This window comes from Hyperolius riggenbachi, chromosome 6 (assembly GCF_040937935.1).
Source record: "Hyperolius riggenbachi isolate aHypRig1 chromosome 6, aHypRig1.pri, whole genome shotgun sequence".
Taxonomy (NCBI): domain Eukaryota; kingdom Metazoa; phylum Chordata; class Amphibia; order Anura; family Hyperoliidae; genus Hyperolius; species Hyperolius riggenbachi.
Window position 1 is genome coordinate 169,496,238 of NC_090651.1, and position 23,267 is coordinate 169,519,504.

At 45.2% G+C, this 23,267-nt stretch overlaps 2 protein-coding genes across 4 annotated transcripts in view; one reads left to right on the plus strand and one right to left on the minus strand.

Annotated features, from left to right (window-relative positions):
• Positions 1 to 18,752, minus strand: part of SMDT1 (single-pass membrane protein with aspartate rich tail 1) — a 34,673-nt gene extending 15,921 nt beyond the window's left edge. Inside the window, exon 1 of the mRNA XM_068240212.1 lies at positions 18,519 to 18,752. Within this exon, the coding sequence (XP_068096313.1) occupies positions 18,519 to 18,674 (156 nt within the window). The 5' untranslated portion in view covers positions 18,675 to 18,752. The remainder of the gene's footprint in view (positions 1 to 18,518) is intronic.
• Positions 18,753 to 18,772: 20 nt separating this feature from the next.
• CEBPG (CCAAT enhancer binding protein gamma) overlaps positions 18,773 to 23,267 on the plus strand; it is a 33,956-nt gene continuing 29,461 nt past the window's right edge. The window contains exon 1 of one of the 3 annotated variants that reach the window (XM_068240209.1): positions 18,773 to 19,135. The gene's annotated coding sequence lies outside the window, so the exon portion shown is untranslated. The remainder of the gene's footprint in view (positions 19,136 to 23,267) is intronic. The other 2 variants (XM_068240211.1, XM_068240210.1) reach the window with 2 other exon arrangements.

The window sequence follows — 23,267 nt, forward strand, 5'->3', positions numbered from 1 at the left end:
GGATCAGCTATGCAGGAGGGTCCTAATGATAGTAAATTTTGCCATCATTTAAATCTGCCACTGCAGTGTACCAGAGCTGTGGCCCGCAAGGATTGGGACGCGACTGGACTACATTATCCCAAGAGATCTCTCACGAATGCATCGGGGCAGCCAAAACATGTTAGATAATTGGCAGAGGAAGCCACAACAAAGCAAAAGTGAACTAAGGGCTTGTTCACACTTAGAGCGTTTTAGTTTTTTTTTTTAAGCGCCGGCAATTTTTTAAATCGCCCTAAAAGCGCTTGTGCCACGATTCCCTGTGAGAATGTTCACATATGAATGGTTAGATTCTGATCCGCTCACCAAAGCGCTGCCTGTACCATTTTCCGGGTGATTTGCCTCAATGGAAGGTATAGGGAAATCGCAAAAGCGCTTTGTATAACAATTTCACCAGCGCTTTCATGAATAAATACATTGTATTTATTCATTTCCAGGTGAAAGAGTTCCACTTCCTGATTAACATCAGGAAGTGAAAACGAATCGCTCTGCAAAAGCACTTACAAAAACGTTTTACAAAAAAATCCCTAACATAGCGGTAAGTGCCGGGAGGCGCAGAAAAAAAAACCCCAAAGCGCTGGCGTCAGCCATTTATGATGTGAACAAGGAATGGAACGGTCTGTGCACAGAGGAAAGGAGGCATGTCAACTTCTGCATCTGTGTGAAGGACTTCCGGAAGAATAGATTAGAAGAACCAGAGCAACGCTGGAGCAAACCGAGAGGTAAATTAATCTAAAAAGAGGAAACCACCATATTATTAGAATATAAGGTTAGAATTAAAATCCAGGTTTACTTTAGCTCCATAGAATGTAAACTCAAATAGGCAGGGCTCTCTCTTCCCTTATGTGATTATACTCTTAGTGAAATGTGTGCACATGCTTAAGACCGCTTGATCTCCTAAATAAATTAATTTCCCAATTAATAATCAAGACTATAAAATAATGATTTGAAAGTGTGCACCTTTTCGAAAGATTTTTGCCACATTACGTATTTAAATGATACCCGAGGCGAGGCACAGAAGTTGAGTTTAACATACGTGGGGCTGCTATCAGGTCCCTAGCTGTGGTTCCAATCCACTCGTGTGCTGCTGCCTCTTCCAAAAAAGATGCGCAAATCGTGCATGCATGGCCCTGGCCGCATGGGTGGGAGTGTTCTGCACATGGGCAGTTTAAATCTTAAACTGTGCATTCGCATAACGCTCCAAGCCACGGGAGCATGATCAAGGAGGAGCACGGCCAGGGCCACCTATATTTGGGTGTATTTTACTTATTGGCCACAAGATGGCACTACACTTCATTCCCGTCTGCTGTTAACAGTAGACAGGAACTAGTGTGTGTGTAACAGTTTGCTTTGAGTTTTGTGAATGAGAGCCTGCATCTCACTGCCACAGGCTCTTTTTCATCAGAGGCACTGTGATCAGGTTTGGAAATATAAGCTTACTCTTACCGGTAAGATGAGTTCCACGAAATCCTCCACAACTGAGACCATGAGACTGCCTTGCCTATTCAAGGGACAGGAAGCACAAACAATTTAAAAAAGGACACTCCCACTTCCACCCCTCAGTGCTTACATATTACTTGGAGTATAGAAGTGTACTTGCCATACCAGGGCGGGTTTAGGCCTGTCGTGGAGGATTTCGTGGAACTCATCTTACCAGTAAGAGTAAGCATATATTTCCATTCATCCTCCACGACAGAGACCATGAGATTTCCAAAATAACTCCCCTCTCAGGGCGGGACAACTGCAGAAAGCACTTTGCGTCCAAAAGCCAAATCTTTAATATTTTGAAGATCTAACCGGTAATGTTTGATAAACGTGTTGTAGTTAAACCAAGTGGCTGCATTACAAATTTCAGTAACAGACGCAGATGCCCTCTCAGCCCAGGAGGAGACTGCCCTAGTGGAATGCGCTTTGATTCCAGATGGCGCAGACATATGTGATAACTCATGCTTTAGAAATGCATAATTTTAACCAATTACTAAGAGTACTCTTAGAGGCTTTGTAACCTTTTCTAGCCCCCTGAAATTCTATGAAAAGATTGTTATCCTGTAACGATCGGTGTAACACAGAGAGGGTCTGATTATTGGTGATCTGCAGCATCACCAAGAATACAGATATATACCCGATTATTGATGATCTGCAGTATCACCGATAATCAGATATATTACTAACCTCTGGACACCTGAGAGAAATGAGTGTTTGGTGCAACAGTAATACTTTGAGACTAATACCAGGAGGACAGGTACAAGGCAGTAAGGAATACTGCTGGAGTAGTACCTTTCAACAGCCTGAGACTCTCCCGTGGGGAGGAGTCAGACTGGGAGAGGGAAGGACCAGAGCGTGAGTGACACCAATAGAAGAATGGCACTGACTGATCTGTGAACTCTCTCTTAACTGGGGAGATAGCTCTCAAGGTCGGACAAGCCAGGTCGGCAACACACTGACATACAAGGTACAAAAACAGGAGGCTAATTTGGTAATCCTAAGGCAAGCAGGGTTTGGCAACAGAGTATCAGATATAGCGAAGTACCAAATCAGTGAACACAAGAGTGGTCAGGAAAGCAGAAGGTCATAACAGATAATAAACAATGCCTAGTCTTGGGTGTGAGCTCCGTGATCATCAACACCCTGGAACTAGTCTGAAGTATAACAGAATGATAACACAGATTCTGACAATAAGGTCTGAGTGCTTCCACGTAGTGATCGCAACGGCAGACAACCAGCGAATGACCAGCACCCAGTATATATATCCCAGCGCTCTCCAGCGCCTCCCCTAAGTGCTGGACCAATGGGAACTGGTACAATCGTCAGCTGACCGGCTTGGTCAGCTGACTCCCTTCTGGCTGTCATAAAAGTTCTGCCTCTCAACGCGCGCGCGTCCTTCTGAACCTGTGTGGACTATCAGTCCCAGCCACCCCAGACATGTCTTGTGTACCACCCGCCGCGCTGGACATTTTTTCTCCTCATTTGAAGGATTGGAACAAAAGGAAGGTAAATGGATCTCCCGATCTTTATGAAACGTAGATACTACTTTTGGAACAAAAGAAGGAGGTACTTTAAATGAAATCCTATCCTCCATTATTGTCATGAAGGGCGATCTGACACTGATCGTTTGAATCTCTCTAATTCTATGAGCCGTAGTAACAGCAACTAAATATAAAGTCTTAAGAGTCAAATCTTTAATTGAACAGTCAGACGAGGGCTCAAACGGGAATCCCGTCAGGGCCTTCAGAACGATATTAAAGTCCTAGGAGGGGAATTTTGGTCTTGACAAAACCGTCTTTCTTGGCAGCCTTTAAGAACCGTTCAAAGGGTCAGAAGGAAAAGAAACATTAAAGTATGCTCCCAATGCAGCTAGTTGCACCTTCAGTGTACTCAGCTTGAGGTCTTTCTCCAGCCCAGCCTGCAAACATTCCAAAATATTTGGAATAGAAAAATTAGTAATAAACTTTGGAGAATTCTGATTAAATTTACACACAAAAAAAACCTTTCCACACTGTGGTAAATGGTTGAAGTGACTGTTTTTCAGGAAGTAAGTAGAGTACTAATAACACCATTTGAAAGGCCTTGGTCCAGAAGAATTTTCCTTTCAAATTCCAAGCTTTCAGCTTGAGCTGGGCAGGAACTGGATGAAAAACTGGGCCTTGATAGAGAAGGTCCTCTCGCAGAGGAAGAGCCCAGGGCTGGTCCATCGCTAATTTTAACAGAAGAGCATACCAAGCTCGTTTTGGCCAATCTGGAGCGACTAAGATTAAATCTGCCTGATCCTGAACCATCTTCTGAAGGACTCGAGGTATCAAATTTAGGGGAGGGAATGCAAAGCCCCTCTCCAGACTCCAGTCCTGTGTGAAAGCATCCATCGCCTCTGGGTAACCCCTTGGATCCAGGGAGAAGCGTGTTTTTTTAAGTGGCGAATAGGTCCACTGTTGGAAGACCCCAGAACTGACAGATCTGTCTGAACACCCTCTTGTTGAGATACCATTCTCCTGACAGGAGAGTTTGTCTGCAGAGAAAATCTGCAACTCTGTTCTCCTTGCCACTCAAGTGTACTGCTTTCAGAGAGAGGTTTTCCTCTGCCCAGAAAAAAATCTGATGCGCGAGTGAGATTATAGGAGGACTCTGAGTACCGCCCTGCTTGTTCAAATACGCAATGGCGGTTCTGTTGTCTGACTGAATGACAACATGCTTGCCTCTCAGAGCTGATTCCATCGACTTCACTGCTCTCCATACAGCAAGAAGCTCCCTGTGGTTTGAGGAAAACTCCCTCTCTACTGAATTCCATTGACCCTGAACCAAATTGGAATTCCTGTGGGTTCCCTACCCCCATAGACTTGCATCGGTTGTTACAACCACAGGATGCTGTCGAATCCAATGTACGCCTTTCTTCAGGTTTTTTACTTCCACCCACCGAGTGAGTTTTTCACCTGGCTGGAGACCCAGAACTGTCTGTCCAATGAATCCTGACTTCCGTTCCATTGTAACAGAATGGAAATCTGGAGTATTCTGGACCTTGCTTGTGCCCACGGAACTGCCGGAATAAAAGCTGACATTTTGCCTAACAGAAACATAGATTCTCTGATTGAGACATGTTCTGCTCTTAGAAAGAACTTCACATGATCTATCAGATCCAAAAGCTTTTTCTCTGGAAGAAAAGACATTTGAACTCTGGTGTCCAGTACTATGCCCAAAAAAACCTTTGCCTGAGAGGGAGCAAGGTCCGACTTCTTGTAGTTTAGGATCCAACCTAAATCTTTTAGGGCAGCCAGAGTGATCTGAAGATGGGACATCAGAAGTTCCTTGCTTTGTGCTGCAATTAGAATGTCCTCCAAGTAGGGGATCAAAATGACATGCTGGAGTCTCAGAAAGGCCGCCAGCTCCACCATCACCTTGGTAAATACCCGAGGCGCTGCCGAGAGGCCGAAGGGCAAAGCCCTGAACTGAAAGTGAACCAGCTTTGATTGGATTCCAAATTGCAGCTCTGCGGAACTTCTGATGTTCTGGAAAGATAGGGACATGATAGTAGGTATCCATGAGATCGATTGATGCTAGAAAATAATCTTTGCTCAGAAGAAGAATGGTCGAAGAGATTGTTTCCATTTTGAAACGCTTGTACCAGAGGAATACATTTAAATTCCTTAAGTTGATAATTAACAGAAACTCCCCGTTTGGTTTTGGGACAAGGAATAGAGGGGGATAAAATCCCTTCCTCCTTCGTGAGATTGGAACTTCCTCGACCACCCCCTTTTCGAACAGTAAAATAACTGCATTTTCCAGAGCCGTTTGTTGGACTGGAGTCTGAAGAGGGGCGGTAATTTTGAAAGTGGGAGGGGGTCTTGAGATGAACTCCAATTTGAGCCCTCATCTGACTATTCCCAACACAAATTTGTTTGAGGAAATGTTTTCCCAAGCTGGAAGAAAGTTTTTTAATCTCCCTCCCACCTGCATACCGTCATTGTTCGGACTGCTGAGTGGAAGCAGCCTGTGCTTTGGGTTTAAACAAAAAACCCTTGGATTTTGCACCACTATGGACTTGCCACCTTTTACCAGAATCCGTTTTACTTTCATATTATTTTTGTATAAACAAAAGTTTTTCCTCTGAAATGCTCTTTTCTTTTTCAGAGAGAATACTTGTTTCTTTTACGCAGCTCTAGTTAAGGCTTCCTCTAAGGCATGACCAAAGAGACCTCCTTCAAACGGCAGTGAACACAACTTACTTTTAGCTGTGAGGTCACCATCCCATCCTTTTAAACCATAAGAAGCATTGAGCAGAGTTGATTAACCCTGAAATGCATGCTGCAATTCGTACCGCCTCACTAGAAGCATTGCAAAGAAAATTAGCTGCAAGAGAGAGAACAGACACAGAATTGAGTAATTCAGAAACAGGAGTACCTGCTTTTAAATGGTTCTCTTAAAGGATACTGCAGCCGAAAGGCTGCAGAGAGATAAAACCTGCATTGTGTAGGTAAAGAAAAGGACATACTCACCGTTCCCCTCGCTCCCTGCCATCTAGTCCAGCTCGTCAGCCACAGCTCCCGGGTACCGGCTGACTCTCCTGACCCGGACATGCTGCGCCGCGCATGCGCAGTATGTCCTGTAATATTCGCTTCTGGCGTCGCATCATGACGCCAGAAGTATGGACACTCCCCCGCCTCCTGCGTGTGCGCTCCAGCGGCTCCACTATGCTAGCTTTATAGTGGAGCCGCTGGAGCGCACACGCAGGAGGCGGGGAGTGTCCATACTTCTGGCGTCATAATGCGACGCCAGAAGCGAAGATTACAGGACATACTGCGCATGCGCGGCGCAGTATGTCCGGGTCAGGGGTCAGGAGAGTCGGCCAGTACCGGGAGCTGTGGCTGACGAGCTGGACCCGACGGCAGGGAGCGAGGGGAGCGGTGAGTATGTCCTTTTCTTTACCTACACAATGCAGGTTTTGAAAGGCTGCATTATCCTTTAACTCAGTTAACCAAATTGACAGACATCTAGCTGTACATGTGGCAGCTAAAATAGGAGGGAACGCCGCTGCTTCCCAGGCTCGCTTAAAGAGGAACTTCAGCCTAAATTTAGTTACATTCGTTATGTTAATTAAAATAGATAGGTAATGTAATCTCTTACCCACCCTGTTTTAAAAGAACAGGCACATGTTTGATTTCATGAGGGCAGCCATCTTTTTGGTTGAAAGGAGGTGACAGGGAGCATGAGAGACAGTTCCAACTGCCCTGTGTGCTAAACCCCCCCTCCCAGTTGCTAGGCAACGCGAACAACATAGGAAATCCCATCATGCTCTGCACAGCATCAGGGAAAAAAAAGCCCGGACAGTTTTCTTTGGTGGGTGGAGCTTAGCTAAAAATGCAGCTAAAAATGATGCTTTGGTAAGAAAAACAAAGTTCTGATGCTGTGAAACTTAAAGAAACACCAAGCCTTTTCAGTTCTGCTCAGTAGATTTTTAGTCCGGAGGTTCACTTTAAGGAGGGATTCCATTTTACGATCAGACACATCTTTTAAATTTCCAGTGTCTTCAAATGGAAAAACTTGTCTGTTTTTAAGTAGCGCTGTTCATTTCCTTGCCATGTACTAATTTAATTAATTAGTTTTTGGTCAGCTGCTCCCACTTAACAGCTTTGCTTTTGGTGTATATGCAGAGCTTCCGTTTGGGTTCAAGGTGCGTTTGCAGTTTCTGGGGGGGCTCAGCGCACCTCAGATTCGAGGCCATTCGGAGGCAGCCTGGTGATGCGCTGATACACCTTTTGCTCAATTTTCGAATTTACTTGATTAGCCGCACCCAGGCTATGCATATACATAGGTTAGGATTTAGTTAGTGTTAGGTCCCCTCCCATGGAGGATTGACTTCTTCGCAGTGGGAGGGACGAGTACTTAAAGGACTTACGAGGTGAAAAATCGTAATTTTGGTCTTTACCTGTTTACTATGTGAATCCATAGGTGTGTTACAATGCGTCCTCCGTTGCATTCCGCCTCAAAAGTATCTTTTATATTCCCCCCAGGCTACGACCCGACCCCACAGCACGGGTCGTCTCCTATGCCACATTCAAGATGGCCGCCGCAAAGATCCACGGCTGCGCAGCTCTCCACCCTCGCCCAGCCGCGTACTCGCTGTTAGCGTCATCCTACTGTGACAGCGGGCGCGCTCACAGCGAGGGCGGAGAGCTGCGCAGCCGCAGTCTCCGCCATGCGTACTGCGCAGCCGCGGATCTTTGCGGTGGCCATCTTGAATGTGGCATAGGAGACGACCCGTGCTGTGGGGTCGGGTCGTAGCCTGGGGGGGAATATAAAAGATACTTTTAAGGCGGAATGCAACGGAGGACGCATTGTAACACACCTATGGATTCACATAGTAAACAGGTAAAGACCAAAATTACGTTTTTTCGCCTCGTAAGTCCTTTAATAGGTTGCATGCAAGCTGTTACGGAAACCAACATCCTCCAGTGGTAGACAGGTCATGTGTATGCTAGGTGTGTATTTTATCCCACAAGTGGGGCTTGCACTCTTTTGCAGGTAGGCACTTGTCTGTTTTTAGGTAGCGCTGTTCATTTGCTTGCCATGTACTTCAAATGGAATGGGTGAATTCTTAGATAGTTTAGAGATAGCCAAGTCTAACTTAGGGCATTTAGTCCATTTATCACAGTCAGCATCATCAAAAAGGAAACCGCCTTTTTTGAGGATTTTATTTGAAACAGCTTTTTATCTGGTTCTTTCCATTCCTGTAAAAGAACATCAGACATAGATTTGTGTACAGGAAAAGTCAGAAAATTAGTCGGTTGCTGCTCAATATACATTTCATACTCAATAGACAGTTCCTTGGATGCTTCAATAGGTAACCCGAGTGTGGTACGAATAATTTTAAGTAAATCCTCAGTACTATCTGGAGATAATTTAAATTTTCCTAATCTAACGAGAATCTTAGGAGTCTCCTCCTCCTAAGTTGATGAAGCCTCTGCTACCTCTTCAGAAGAGGATTCCACCCTTTGCACACCAGAAGTACCTGCTTTATCAAAATCACCTGATACAGGAACTGATTGAACAGTCTGAACTGAGGAAGCTTGAGCAATTAAATTCTCTCTCAATACAACATAAGTATTATTGAGTTCAGATTGAAAAGTGTAAAGCCGCATCTACACGCGTAGATGCGGCGGCGATGTTCCTTATCAAGTCGCTGATGCGGCTCGATTGATAAGATCCGACAGGACGGATCTACCCACCGCCGATTCCCCGGTCGCTCCCCGCGAGGGGACAATGGTAGGGAATCGAGCAGAAGATAAGCGGCGCCGGCGGTAAATCAAATCCGGGGGACGCGGAAGAGGCGATCCGGCGTCTAATCGAGCCGTCGGATCACCGCTTCATCTACACGTGTAGATGAGGCTTTAAACATCAATTTGAAAGTATCAGCATTTTCCTCATTAACCACAAAAGCAGTACATGAATGGCAAAGGGGTTTCTTATAAGCAGGGCTGTGGAGTCGGTCCAAAAATCCACCGACTCCGACTCCTCAGTTTAGGATTCCACCGACTCAGACTCCTCTAATTTGCATATTACAATTTTGTTGATTAAAAGTATGTAACATGAAATTCGTCTCTTAACTGCCAATGCTTAGGAATTTTACAAGACAACTGAAGTGAGAAGGATATGTAGACTACTATATTTATTCCCTTTAGACTAAAACTAGTCCTTGGTAAGAGCACTTGTAAAAGGTACAAACCGAAACAAAGAACATCTATCAGGCCCTAGGCAATGTAAGTGTGGGTACATGTAAGAGTGATGTGCAGGTACTCTGCAGGGGAATGAGGAGATTCTTCCTCTATTACACATTCTTCATGCACAATCTGAACAAGGTTTATGGGTGACAGACAACACTTCTGTGTTCAATGTGCACAGCATTCTCAGTGGATTCCCTGCAGCTCTGTGGGGAGTGCATATGTAGAGTATAGTATTACTGTGTAACAAAGTAAACCTGAGACAGATGAAATTAAAGTTTTATACATACCTGGGGCTTCCTCCAGCCGCCTTCAGGATAATCAGTCCCTCGTTGTCCTCCTCCACCACCTGGATCTTCTGCTATGAGTCCAGGTACTTGAGCCAGTCGGGCGTAGTGCGCATGCACACACTCCGCCGCCAGGAGCATACTACACCTGTGCAGCACTATTGCGCAGGTGCAGAATGTTCCTGGCTGTGGGAGCGGCATGCGGCCGGACATCGCTGACTGGCTGGATTACCAGGACTCATAGCAGAAGATCCGGGTGGTGGAGGACAGCGAGGGACTGATTAGCCTGAAGGGGGCTGGAGGAAGCCCCAGGTATATATAAAACTTTAATTTCATCCGTCTCAGGTACCCTTTAATTTGTAGTCACCAAACCAAATTTTAACAACATATCAAATTATTTGATTTCATGAGCAAAGACAGTGCATACATTTGCATAAATCAGCATCAGTGCAGAATTATTTCCATCTCATTGACCATCTCTATTAGTGACACAGCTACACATCAGGCTTTATTCTTACAGCATAGATGTTATTTAGTATATATAAGAGATTTCTGTGTACACATCATATATACAGTCACAATCAGATATGTATAGCTGACCTTAAAAATACGGGGACTGCTTTATTGAAGCAGCACAAGTAACTAATTTTGATTGGTTTATTTCATTTTTGTGGACTAAGCACAGCTATTACTGTATATATACTGTATATATACATTATTAATGACTATTATCTGAGAAATAGAACATTTTATCATATTTTCTATTTTAATTACAGTTACAAATTCATTAGGAGTCGGAGCATTTTTTCCCGACTCCGACTCCAGGCACCCAAAATTGCCCGACTCCACGACTCCGACTCCACAGCCCTGCTTATAAGAGGAGGATAATTTATTTTTACAAATACCACACTTGGTAACATGGTGAGTCTTTTCTAGGAGCAACCACCTGAAAGACATAAGGGAATGGCTATCAGCAAACATCCTAAAAAAGATATGCATAGGATGGCCACATGTAGCCTTAAAGCCTCATCTACACGCGTAGATGAGGCTCCGATCCGGCGGCTCGATTTGCCGCTGGATCGCCTCTTCCGCGCCCCAGCGTGTACCTACCGCGTCCCCATTCGATTCCCCGCCTTTGTCCCCTCACAGGGAATCGGCGGTAGCAAGATCCGACCTGTCGGATCTTATCAAATTGAGCCGAATCAGCGGCTCGATTGATAAGCCACATCGCCGCCTCACCTACCCGTGTAGATGAGGCTTTAGACTTACTCCAGATGGTGGTAATGGAGGAAGGTCCGCGCCGAGCGGAAAGTTCACTCATGGTCTCCAGAGGCCTCAGTAAGACCATGTGCACTGCGAGGCTTCTTAATTTATAATGCTTTAATGCAGGCACTCCCTCCGGCGTCCTTGTGTACCACACTTCAGGTTTCCGTCCTGACATCACATCCGGCGGAAGGGATGCAATGCGAGCAATCTCCGCCCGCTCCCGGCCTACGAGAACGCCGCCATACTAGGCCCAAACATAGGGTCCGGTGGCATGCAGATTGGCGCCTCCCCAGGATACACCGACTCAGCTGCCCCTGGAAGTTAGACAACGGCTGCCTTATCCTTGGACTGCTGGACAGAGCCCAGGGAGAACCGCTTCCTCCTATCCCAAGGGACAGGAAAGCACTGAGGGGTGGAAGTGGGAGTGTCCTTTTTAAATTGTTTGTGCTTCCTGTCCCTTGAATAGGCAAGGCAGTCTCATGGTCTCTGTCGTGGAGGATAAGTGGAAACAGCTGTTTCCCATTACCCGATCACGGAAGAGCAGTACTGCGATGACCGGGAACAGAAACTGCAGCGGTAAGTAAAAATACGTATACATTTGCCTGATACGCGAATGAACTATATAGCGGTGTATATATACGTACCGGGGGTACACAAGTGGTTAATGTATGCCCAAATTTAATTTTCACAGTGCACCAATGGCACATTTTTGATTATACACGATTTTCAGGCTATTATGCTGTTAGAAATGGCTGGGTAGTGTACTGGTTAAGAGCTCTGCCTCTGATACAGGAGACCAAAGTTTGAATCTTGGCTCTTCCTGTTCATTAAGCCTGCACCTATTTAATAAGGAGATCTTGGGCGCGTCCTAGTGTCTGCAGCTCTGGTGCTTTGAGTGAGCCAGTAGAAAAGCGCAATATAAAATGTTCTGTGTCTAGAAAACATGGAGGTGACCCAGAACTCATTGGGGTGTGTGAGGGACTACAATGGTCCTAAAAGCCCCCTTACTAAGATGTTAAGAAAAACAAAAGTTTGCTTTCCTAAAACAGAAACAATTTGCGATAATTCAGGTTGGAGTGAGCTCGAGATGTCTCCCAGGCACCACTGCTGAATATATGCAAATTAACCATTGTACCCTTAGATTTACAAGCCCTACTCCATAGAGCCAAATTAATCCATGCCATGCACTGATGAGGATCAAACAATCCGAAACAGTCTGTATGCATGTTGGATTATTATGGCTCTGTACATATTAACAAGCTGACACATCATTGCATTCCAGCGGTTCTGGAGGTGTGTTTAGCGTCTAAGGGTACAATGGTTAATTTGCATATATTCAGCAGTGGTGCCTGGGAGACATCTCGAGCTCACTCCAACCTGAATTATCGCAAATTCTTTCTGTTTTAGGAAAGCAAACTTTTGTTTTAAGAAAACATGGAGGGAGAGCCCGTTGCGGTCAGTTGTAACTGAACAGACAATCAATGTGCAAGCCTAGGTGAAGGAAATATCCATGTTTCCCTATGGGTCAGTTCACATATGCCTATTTTAACCACTTTACCCCCGCGCGTACGTATTTCTCCGCCCCTTTTTCCATCCTTTAAAAACCAGGGACGGAGAAACACGTACTTTCCGCGTTCCCGACGCTGCCCGCGCTCCCGCTCGTAAACACACCGCCCGCCGCTAGTAAAACCGCCGCCGCCCGCTCGCCCAGAGATCAATGAACGGGAAAATCCATTCCCGTTCGTTGATCTAAGCCCCGCAATGATCAGCTGCTCTCCTATGGGCAGCGCGATCATTGTGAGAAAAAACTCACGTGTCCATGCTCATTATACTTCCTCCAAGCTTCCGGAAGGAAGCTTGGAGGTCGCATTAAAACAAAAAGTTACTGTGGCCATCTTGTGGCCAAATAGTAAACTACACCCTACACATTTTTCACATACAAATAAATGACTTTTACACATAAAATTAACTCATTACCTCCCACACTCCATTTTTTTTTTTTTTGTAATTAAAAAAAAATAAAAAAATTTACAATTAAAAAAAATACATAAATAGTTACCTTAGGGACTGAACTTTTTAAATATTTATGTCAAGAGGGTATAACACTGTTACTTTATAAACTATGGGCTTGTAATTAGGGATGGACGCAAAACTGAAAAAAATGCACCTTTATTTCCAAATAAAATATTGGCGCCAAACATTGTGATAGGGACATAATTTAAATGGTTTTATAACCGGGACAAAAGGGCAAATACGTTTCATGGGTTTTAATTACAGTAGCATGCATTATTTAAAAACTATAATGGCCGAAACCTGAAAAATAATTATTTTTTTCCCCACATTTTTCCTATTTTCCCATTAAAACACATTTAGAAAAAAATAATTCTTGGCATAATGTCCCACCTAAAGAAAGCCTAATTGGTGGCGAAAAAAACAAGATATAGTTCATTTCATTGCGATAAGTAATAATAAAGTTATAGACGAATGAATGGAAGGAGCGCTGAAAGGTGAAAATTGCTCTGGTGCTCAGGGGGTAAAACCCCTCAGTGGTGAAGTGGTTAACAAAGTTTTTTTTTCCACAATGCACTGCTGCAGGACAACTGATCAGTTATCATAGATATAATAAATATGTAAATAAATCGGACGTGTGTGTGCTGCGATCACAAACGCATTGACCAATTTCAACGCAACAGATCCCTTACTACCTGAGAACGTATGTTCTTGGGATTTCATAACCCCCCCACGCACACCTGAACGGAACAACAGCAAATCAGATTTCATTTACTCACATCAATGGAAAAAATAAGCCTGGCCACCTGTCAGCCCCCTACAATCCGACGCAGCAGGGGCTCCAGCACTCGGCAATAATTATCGGGCTCAGCTATTTCCGCCAGAGCCCGAGAAGAAGCTTGTACTGCGCCTGTGCAGGAGTGCAGGTAAATAAATATTGCTACAGGCTGGTTGAGAGCTGCCAGTGCTTGATCCCAGAGGCTGAAGAGGGGAAAGCCTCAATTAGAATTGGGTGACTGGGGTTCAAATTCAGAAAAGGGGAAGAGACACAAACAGCCAATTCTATCAGATTTTAACTGCTTATTTTCTGGCTTTAGTGGTCCTTTAACATTCAGTGCAAGCCAGCTCTATAGTCCATTCACACTAGAGAAAAATGCAGTGTTTTCTGGAATGCAGGAAGACAAAACCGGATGGTGAACGCATCCTATGTTATTAATAGAATGCGTCCACACTGTCAATCAGACCAAGCAAACAACGTTCATGGACAGGACTTCAAAGTCTCAACCTGCTGGATTTTTTCCACAATTGTCACCGGTGTCCGTTACCACTAGGCTGGTTGCCACATGTAAAACTCTAACCTGTCCCATGCATACTGTCCACTGTTCTGCCCTTGCTGTTCGTTCCACTGCAGGAAATCAGAGACCAGAAAAAGCATGGGGCACCCCATTGGTTTCAAAAATCCTATAGGAATCCTGCTACAACAGAGGAAAATGCTCATTGGTTCGTGGTGGACCAATGCGAACCCTCCCTGTTGCTAGTCAGGATTCAGATTAAGTTTGTTTTTACAATCCAACAGGGAGCCCCATACTTATGGTCACCGACTGGTTTTGGGACAAGTGGTGGACAGTACGATGGACGAGTGGCACTGCCTTATGGTACTTTCACACTTACACATTGCAGTGCATTGTTTACCCACTGTAATGCTGTGCGTTTCAAGTCTATGAACAGTTCACACCTCAGCAGTTGCAATGCAAATTATTCCATTGTTACAATGCAGAACATGCAGTGTGTTACTAGACTTACGAACATTTGGCTCTATTCACAATAACTTTCTGCATGCGGAAATGCAAAAGTGGTAAAGTGCTGACTGAAATAAGACCATCTTGACATTCACAAAATTTTACAAGTTTCCACTGCATGCGTAAAATTGTACACATGGTTTTATCGCATGCGTAAAAAGTGTGGTAAAAGTGCACAAATAATGCAGAAAAATGTCCGCCAAAACAAATAAAATCTAAATTTGCAAAGAAAAAGGGCTTATTATTTCTGACTTAACTACTGATTTTATATCACCTACAAGTACTTTGTGATATATTTTGCTGCCCATTGACTTAAATGGAGTCCTGGAACCTTGAGCGCTGTGTTTGCTGGACCTAAAAAAAAAACAAAAAACAAAAAATTGCAGAAAAAGTTGCATAAAAATAATTAATGCACTGTTCTCGCATGTGGAAATTTTTCTTATTGAATGAGGAAAAAACGCAGAAATGATCACTGCCAAAAATATAGCAGGGGAAAAAAATAAAAATAATAAAAAAAAAAAAATCGCTTACCGCATGTGTGATTGTGAATATAGCCCAAATGTCCTGCACAATGTTTGTAGATCAAGATGCACATTGGTCAGTTGCTTCTTTGCCTGTATTACATCGCATGCCACTGCAAATGTTATTTTTGAGTGCACTGTCTAGCATGTGATGCGACTTTTTGGCAGCATTGCGTTTGTATCACAATGCATCGTACATAGTGTGTAGGGAGCCTAAGGCTTGGTCCCCACTTGGAGCAGATGTAAAACAGCACATGAACTCCACTTTTTTTATCTGCTCTTTATTATCTGCTTCAGGACAGAGCTGACTGCAGCGACTGAACCAGGGGTCACACGAGTATTACTCACGACCCCTGGTTCAGTCGCTGCAATCAGCTCTGTCCCGTAGCTCATAGACTGAAGGCAGGAGCATGGGGCTCTCCATTGGATTACAAGAGTCCAATTTTCTCTAGCAACAGGGAAAATTTTCATTGATCAACCAACGTAAATGCTCTGTGTTGCGGAGGATTCCCATTGGCCTTTTGTAATCCAATGGGAATCACCATGCTTCTGCAGGGAGGAGTCTGCATTGGCAGAACTGGGGAACATGTATCGGAAATTAAGGTGGGCGTGGTGACCAACCTATCATAGGCTTTAATTTGCGTCTGCGTTTTGTGTTCCGCCCCGGAAAAAGGAGTCAGGTCTGGACTTGCAAACAGATCCACTTTTTTTTTTTTTACAGGTGGAAGCGAATCTTATTTTTAAACAATAGGATCCACTTCCTGCGCTGAGTGGAGGTGCAGGAAACATAACGAACTGGTATGTCAAACCTAAGACAAGGGAGCAGGGGCGTAGCAATAGCCATAGCAGCTGCTATGGGGCCCTGGAGCATAGAGGGCCCAGGTTCTATTTAATGTATTCACTATTTACTTTCTTGTGTTTCTCCACCCTCTAACTTTACCTTACTGCCCATGGACTATGCAGTGTTAATGACTGCATGAAAATGTAAATTGCACGATTAACTCATATCTATAGAGTAGGGGCAGGTGGCATAGCAGAAAACCTCAAAAAGCGGAGCAGTGCTTTTCAGCGCTGCTAGATTTGGGCGCAGACGGTGCCTCCATAGACTACAATAGGAATCACTCCTATTGCAGCCCTCAGTGAGTAACGTCGGAGCCGTCAGACGGAGCCGAGGTTGCTTAACCTCTTGCCGACCGCGTCATGCCGGTGGGCGTGGCCGCGGCGGCAGCCCCAGGACCGTCTAACACCAATTGGCGTAAAGTCCTGGGGCTCTGTTTTGCAGGAGATCGCGCGCAGACTGCGCGCGCATCTCCTGCTTGGAGGGGCGGAGCTCCGCCCCGCCTTCAGGGCTCGTTTCCACTGTAGCGGTGCGGAATCGCCTGGATTCCACCGCTGAAGAAATCGCATGCGGCTGCGTTTCCGCATGCAGATTTACCCGCGATTTCGCATGGCAAGGAGCCATGCGAATTTAACCATGTCACTGCCTGTGTTAAATTCCATTGGCTTTCATGCGAAATCGCGGGGAAATCCGCATGACAAAGCCGCATGAGATTTCCCTATGGAATACATTAGCGGCGATTCGCCCGCATTCCTGCCGCACGCGAATCTGCACGACTCTGTCGTGCAGATTTTCCCCGCAACGAAAAACGCCGCCGCCGCACACATGGAAACAGCCCCATCCACTAACATTAAGTATGCGAATCCGCATGCAGGGCCCGCATGCGGATTCGCTATAGTGGAAACGAGCCCTCAGTTTCTCCGAGCGGCTATTGCCACTCGGGAGACTGTTAGACGGCGTGATCGCCGTCTATTTACTCTGTGCAGCGCTGCGATCAGCAGCAGCGCTGCACTGGGGACAAGAGAGCGATCGGCTCTCATAGGCAGAAGCCTATGACAGCCGATCGCCGTAATTGGCCGGCTGTGGGGAGGGAGGGAGCGAGGGAGGGAAGGGATTTAAAGGAAGAGGGTTTTATTTAAAAAAAAGCAGCAACACAAATATTTATTAAAAAAAAAATAAACATGGGGGAGCGATCAGACCCCACCAACAGAGAGCTCTGTTGGTGGGGAGAAAAGGGGGGGGGGGGGGGGGGGGAAATCACTCGTGTGCTATGTTGTGCGGCCCTGCAGCTTGGCCTTAAAGCTGCAGTGGCCTTTTAAACTAAAAATTGCCTGGTCACTAGGGGGGTTTAGCCCTGCAGTCCTCAAGAGGTTAAAAACATAATAATTCAGCCTCCAGCAATTGCTGGAAGCCGAATTATTTCATTCCCCCACTATCCATGGCGGCCTGGAGGGGGAATAGTAATTAAATCGGCCCGGACTTGTGCAGAAGCAGGATCAGCCATATACCGCTGTATCCTGCGCCCAAGTCTACCGGCGCCGATTTCAAATGTACTCAAAAAGGGCCCGTTTCCACTAGAGCGAATCTGCATGCATTTCCTGCATGCTGATTCGCATAGACAATACAAATGGATAGGACCGTTTCCACTTGTCAGGATTTCTGAGCATTTTTCTGTGCAGAAAAAATCTGCACGGCAGAGCCATCAGAATTCACATACAATGTATTTAATAGGAAATTTGCATGAATTTTCGTATGCAAATTTGGTACTTATCCGTTAGCCGGGCGCATCCGGCAGGTGGCGCTAATTACTATTCCCCCTCCAGACCGACATGGATAGTAGGGAAAGATGTAAATCTGGTGGGGTTTTGTCGCCACCTAGAGGATGCGCCCGGCTAACGGATAAGTACCGCAAATTTTACCACGAATTTGCAGGAGTTTTCACATAAAATCAATGTAAAAGCACACAGGCAGTGACATGGTTACATTTGCATATTCATTAACATATGCGAAAACGCCCCCGAATTCGTGGTAAAATTCACGTTAAATTTTGCATCCGCGTGTGAATTAGTTTTTGCGTTTTCCGCGACAAATTCACACTGCACAAGTGGAAACGGGCCCCGACAGTTCTGCAATCACAGCACCCACTACAGAACGAATCGTTATGACTGGCCAAATAGTGTGGGTGTAGTTTACTACAACCTATCTGATACCTAGCAGTTCGAGAGGGTGCCGTAAACCCAATCATGTTAGCATAATTTCCTTATGCGGTTTCTTGCTGGGTCCCCTAAATTAGACTATCGCAGACTACCCTTACCAGACTAGTAGGAGTGGGAAATGTGGCCATTTTCTTTTAAAGTAGCTGTAGCTAAACTGAATTGCGATATATAACAACCCAGCTATCAAAACAAAAATCTGTGTTCCGGAACATAAAAGTTGATTTTTTTCAGCTCCTTTATATTATCTGAACCACCAAAGAAATGACTAGGAACTAATTTCAGATCATTGTTTCTGCTTGATATAGGCTTGCTCTCCTCACAGCAGAGCTATATGCTTACTTTCTCCGGCTTGGGGTAGAGGGCACCGGTGCTGGTAGTGACAGCAGTCCTCTTGGGTAGACTAGCCACGGTAGATGACCTCCCCGACCCTCGCAGGAACAAGGGCTGCGCCAGCCGCACCCTCAGCAAAGAAAAAGCACTGACGCTAGCCGCCATCTTGCAGCACAAATGACAACCACCTACTACGGGTAGCAGCGACTGATAAACCTGTATGACATCACGGTCATGTGACCGGACCTGGGAACTTGACATAACTATTTCACGTGACCGGTTGAAAGGACTTTCTAGATTCAGCAGAAACAACTGACACATGCGTTAAATCTTCGGACGCCCCCTAGTGACCGTAACTCGGAGATCTCAATAGTATGCTGGTGCATCGGATGTAGCCTCTGATTGGCTGCTCGCCCTGCCATTTATTGTACAGGATTGCATCATGTTGCTTTTTCGGGGAAAGACCCGTGTGATTTCGCAACGAGCTTTTGTGCGGTTCGTCTAGTCTTTGACCCCGTAGTGGCGAAAGGAAGGAAGAACGCTACTCAGAGAGGTGAAAAGAGAAGGTGGAAGAGGGGGAGGGAAAGGGCTCCCTCCCCGAACAGCTGCACGACTCTTGTACTCAGGTATCGGACTTCTAATAACAGATCCTAGTCTCGAGGCTCACAGAGAAAGCGAGGGCACACGCTTGGCATATATTCATGTGTAATATTGTTTATTTTCAGGGAACAGCTCTAAGTTGGGAAAGCTACCAGAAAGTCACTTTAGTGGGCTCTTCCATGAATTTTACGCCCTGATCTAGATATTAATGTAAAGTTCCGCGTGTTACTTGTGTATAGTAATAATGATGTAAGCACTCGCCCCAAGAGAGAAATACGTTTAGTTTCCACCTAGTCCTAGCACTTCCTGAAAGTAAGTCTTATTAGCATGAGTTCATGATTCGAGCATAGCCAAGTAAGGGGTGCCTACAGGTGCCCACTAAAGGTACAATTTTCAGGGAAGAATAGAATGTACTGATTATTAAAAAGTTTTTATGATCAACTAATTTGTGGTTGAACAATCACCATTAGAATCGATAATTTGGGGAATTTGGGTAAATACGAGATTTTCTGCAAATCTGATCCCATTTATCTGATTGCTTGGGTGCTTCTTTACTGAAAAGTGTGCTGTTAGGTGGTACATTAAAGAGGACCTCTAGGCTGATATACAAAAACCTGCAACCTTACTGTAAGAAAAAGTTATATTTACCTGTGGTGTGATGCCCCGCAAAGACTCCGCATCACTCCACTTCCTGCGTCTGCCCCCTCCCCTCTAGCCTCGAAGAAAAAACTCTTGGTTATTAAATGCAGTAAGGAAGGGCACTTGCCCCCCTGCAAGTGCCGGGAGTGGTGCGGGGTCTTCAGGGCGGCCTTGCAGGGCATCACACCGCAGGTAAATATAACTTTTTCTTACATCAAGGCTGCAGGTTTTAAAAAGCATGTTGGTTGTGGTGCATACATGTAAAAAAAGGCTCTTGGAAAAAAGGGCGCAGGAGTTTGCCGCTAGTAGAATATTAGGGATATTCTACTACTGAATTCCAATATTAAAATATTAGCAATACTTACCAATATTTTGCTATGGCTAAACCTTACCCTATTTTCACATGGAACTCTCCCTCTACCGATCCCTAAGGCCCCGTTCACACTTGCGTTTTACCATGCAAACGGACCGGATCCTGATCGGATCAGGACCTGATCCGGATCAGAACTGTGCGGTTCCGATCCGGACCGTTTGCATCAGGCTGCCATCCGGATCCGTGGGCAAAAAATAGCGAAATTTAAATAAAAAAATGTTGGGGTCAGCAGAAGGTGCACCTGTAGAATCAGGTTCCTCCGCTGTAGGCCTCACCTCCACCTCCGACATACTGCCAAACAGCTCCAGCACGTCTGTCACTGCTGCTCCACTCCAGACATGCTTGGCCCATGTGTCCCCATCCGAAATGGCCGCTTGGATACGCATAGGAAGTGGGGTAGAATGTCAGGTGTTTGTAGGCAGTGTGTTCTGTGCCTTCCGTTTCCCATTGGTTCCTGTGTTCCGGATGGTGTTGTCAGGCTCAGGTCCGGGTGCGTGGGCCGGAGAGCCGGACCCAAAAAATAGCGCATGTTGGAAAAGTGAACGGACACGTGTGAACGTCCGCATAGCCTTTGCATTGCTATGCGGAACGTACGTCCCGTTTGTACAGTATACGGTCCGGATCCGGCCCGGCGAATCCGGACAGGGAACGCTAATTTTAACCGGGCCTAAGACTCCCAGTGGTGGACCCTAACACTCTTCTGGTCAGGGCTGTGGAGTCGGAGCAATTTTGGGTGCCTGGAGTCGGGAAAAAATGCACCGACTCCTAATGAATTTGTAACTGTAATTAAAATAGAAAATATGATAAAATGTTCTATTTCTCAGATAATAGTCATTAAAAATAATGTATATATACAGTAATGGCTGTGTTCAGTCCACAAAAATGAAATAAACCAATCAAAATGAGTTACTTGTGCTGCTTCAATAAAGCAGTCCCCATATTTTTAAAGTCAGATATACACATCTGATTGTGACTGTATACATGATGTGTACACAGGAATCTCTTATATATACGAAATAACATCTATGCTGTAAGTATAAAGCCTAATGTATAGCCGTGTCACTAATAGAGATGGTCAATGAGATGGAAATAATTCTGCATTGATGCTGGTTTATGCAAATGTATTTTCTCTTTGCTCATGAAATCAAATAAATTGATATGTTGTTAAAATTTGGTTTGGTGACTATGAATTAAAGGGTACCTGAGGCGAATTAAAATAAAAGCTTTATACATACCTGGGGCTTCCTCCATCCCCCTTCAGGCCATTCGGTCCTTCGCTGTCCTCCTCCGCCACCTGGATCTTCTGCTATGAGTCCAGGTAATTCAGCCAGTCAGAGCAGTCTGGCTCGTGCCGTTTCCACAGCCAGGAGCGTTCTGCACCTGCACAATAGTGCTGCGCAGGTGTAGTATGCTCCCGGCGGCGGAGTGTGTGCATGCGCACTACACCAGACTGGCTCAAGTACCTGGACTCATAGCAGAAGATCCAGGTGGCGGAGGAGGACAGCGAGGTACTGATTCGCCTGAAGGGGGCTGGAAGCCCCAGGTATGTATAAAACTTTAATTTCATCTGTCTCAGGTTTACTTTGTTACACAGTAACCCCCTCGGGGTGCGTAACCACTGAGAATGTTGTGCACATTGAACACAGAGGTGTTGTCTATCACCCATAAACCTGGTTCAGATTGTTCATGAAGAATGTGTAATAGAGGAAGAATAGCTTCATTCTCCTGCAGAGTACCTGCACATCACTCTTATATGTACCCACAGTTATATTGCCTAGGGCCTGTTACACATTCTTCATGCACAATCTGAACATGGAACAGGCCCTAGGCAATATAACTGTGGGTACATATAAGAGTGATGTGCAGGTACTCTGCAGGAGAATGAAGCTATTCTTCCTCTATTACACATTCTTCATGCACAATCTGAACATGGAATAGAGGAAGAATCCCCTCATTCCCCTGCACAACACTCTTATATGTAACCACAGTCACATTGCCTAAGGCCTGATAGATGTTCATTGTTCCTGTCTTCTACAAGTACTCTTACCAAGGACTAGTTTTAGTCTATGACTAAAAATTTTAGAGGCAGAAGATCAGCTGGTTAGCCAGGTAACTGGTATTGTTTAAAAGGGAATAAATATGGCAGCCTCCAGATCCCTCTCACTTCAGTATTTTAAAATTCCTAAGCGTTGGCAGTTAATAGATGCATTTCATTTTACATACTTTCAATTAATAAAATTTTAATATGCAAAATAGAGGAGTCAGAGTCAGTGGAATCCTAACCTGAGTCGGTGGATTTTTGTACCGACTCCACAGCCCTGAATACATTTATAGAGGTAATTTGATAAGGATCGTTTTTGCATGATAAATATGGACTCTGGACAGATTTTGGACATGTTATGACATGTCTGATGCAACATATGTAGGTGGGTTGATGCCTGAAAACATTTGTAAGACAAGAAGAATGGCACCGGCGCTGGATATACAGTACGGTACAAATAAACAGCCTGGGAAAAATGAGGAATAATGTAACTGTAAACAAGAACATGCAGCATTACCACTTCCATGGATAAAAGTATCATCACAGCCCTCCTATGGGATTGTACGCACTTCCTGGGTATCTCTTCTCTTGTTAGTGATGACGCTCCTGGTAATGTGTGAAGCGCAGTATAGGCTACTTTCTTTCCTGCGTCCCTCAGGATGGTCTTCAAATGAGAGATTCCGTGCCCCTCCCCCTAAGGAAACACAAGCCAATCAAAAAAAGTATAAAAGCTCCACCCTTTCCTCCCCACCTCAGTTTTTTGTGTTTCCCGGTCCACCCGGCAGCATGAGCCAATCTGCTCCTAGTTTGTTATTTTCTTTAGTATAGCCTGGTGTTTCTGGTGGGAGCCAGGTTTCCCTTTTTAGTCCCCCCGTCAAGATGTTTACCGTCTGCCTCAGGGTTCTGCGAGGTGCGACGGTACAGCGAGCGGAGCGGCGTTGAGTGCAGGCAGCCGGCTTGCAGGAAGGTATTGCGGGATTGTCGCGGGCACGCGTATAGCGTCCATTATGACGCATTTCCGGGTAGGTCTCGCGGGAACGCGTATTACGTCTTTGATGACGCATTCCGGATTATGACGACGGCGTAATCACTTCCTCCTTCCGCC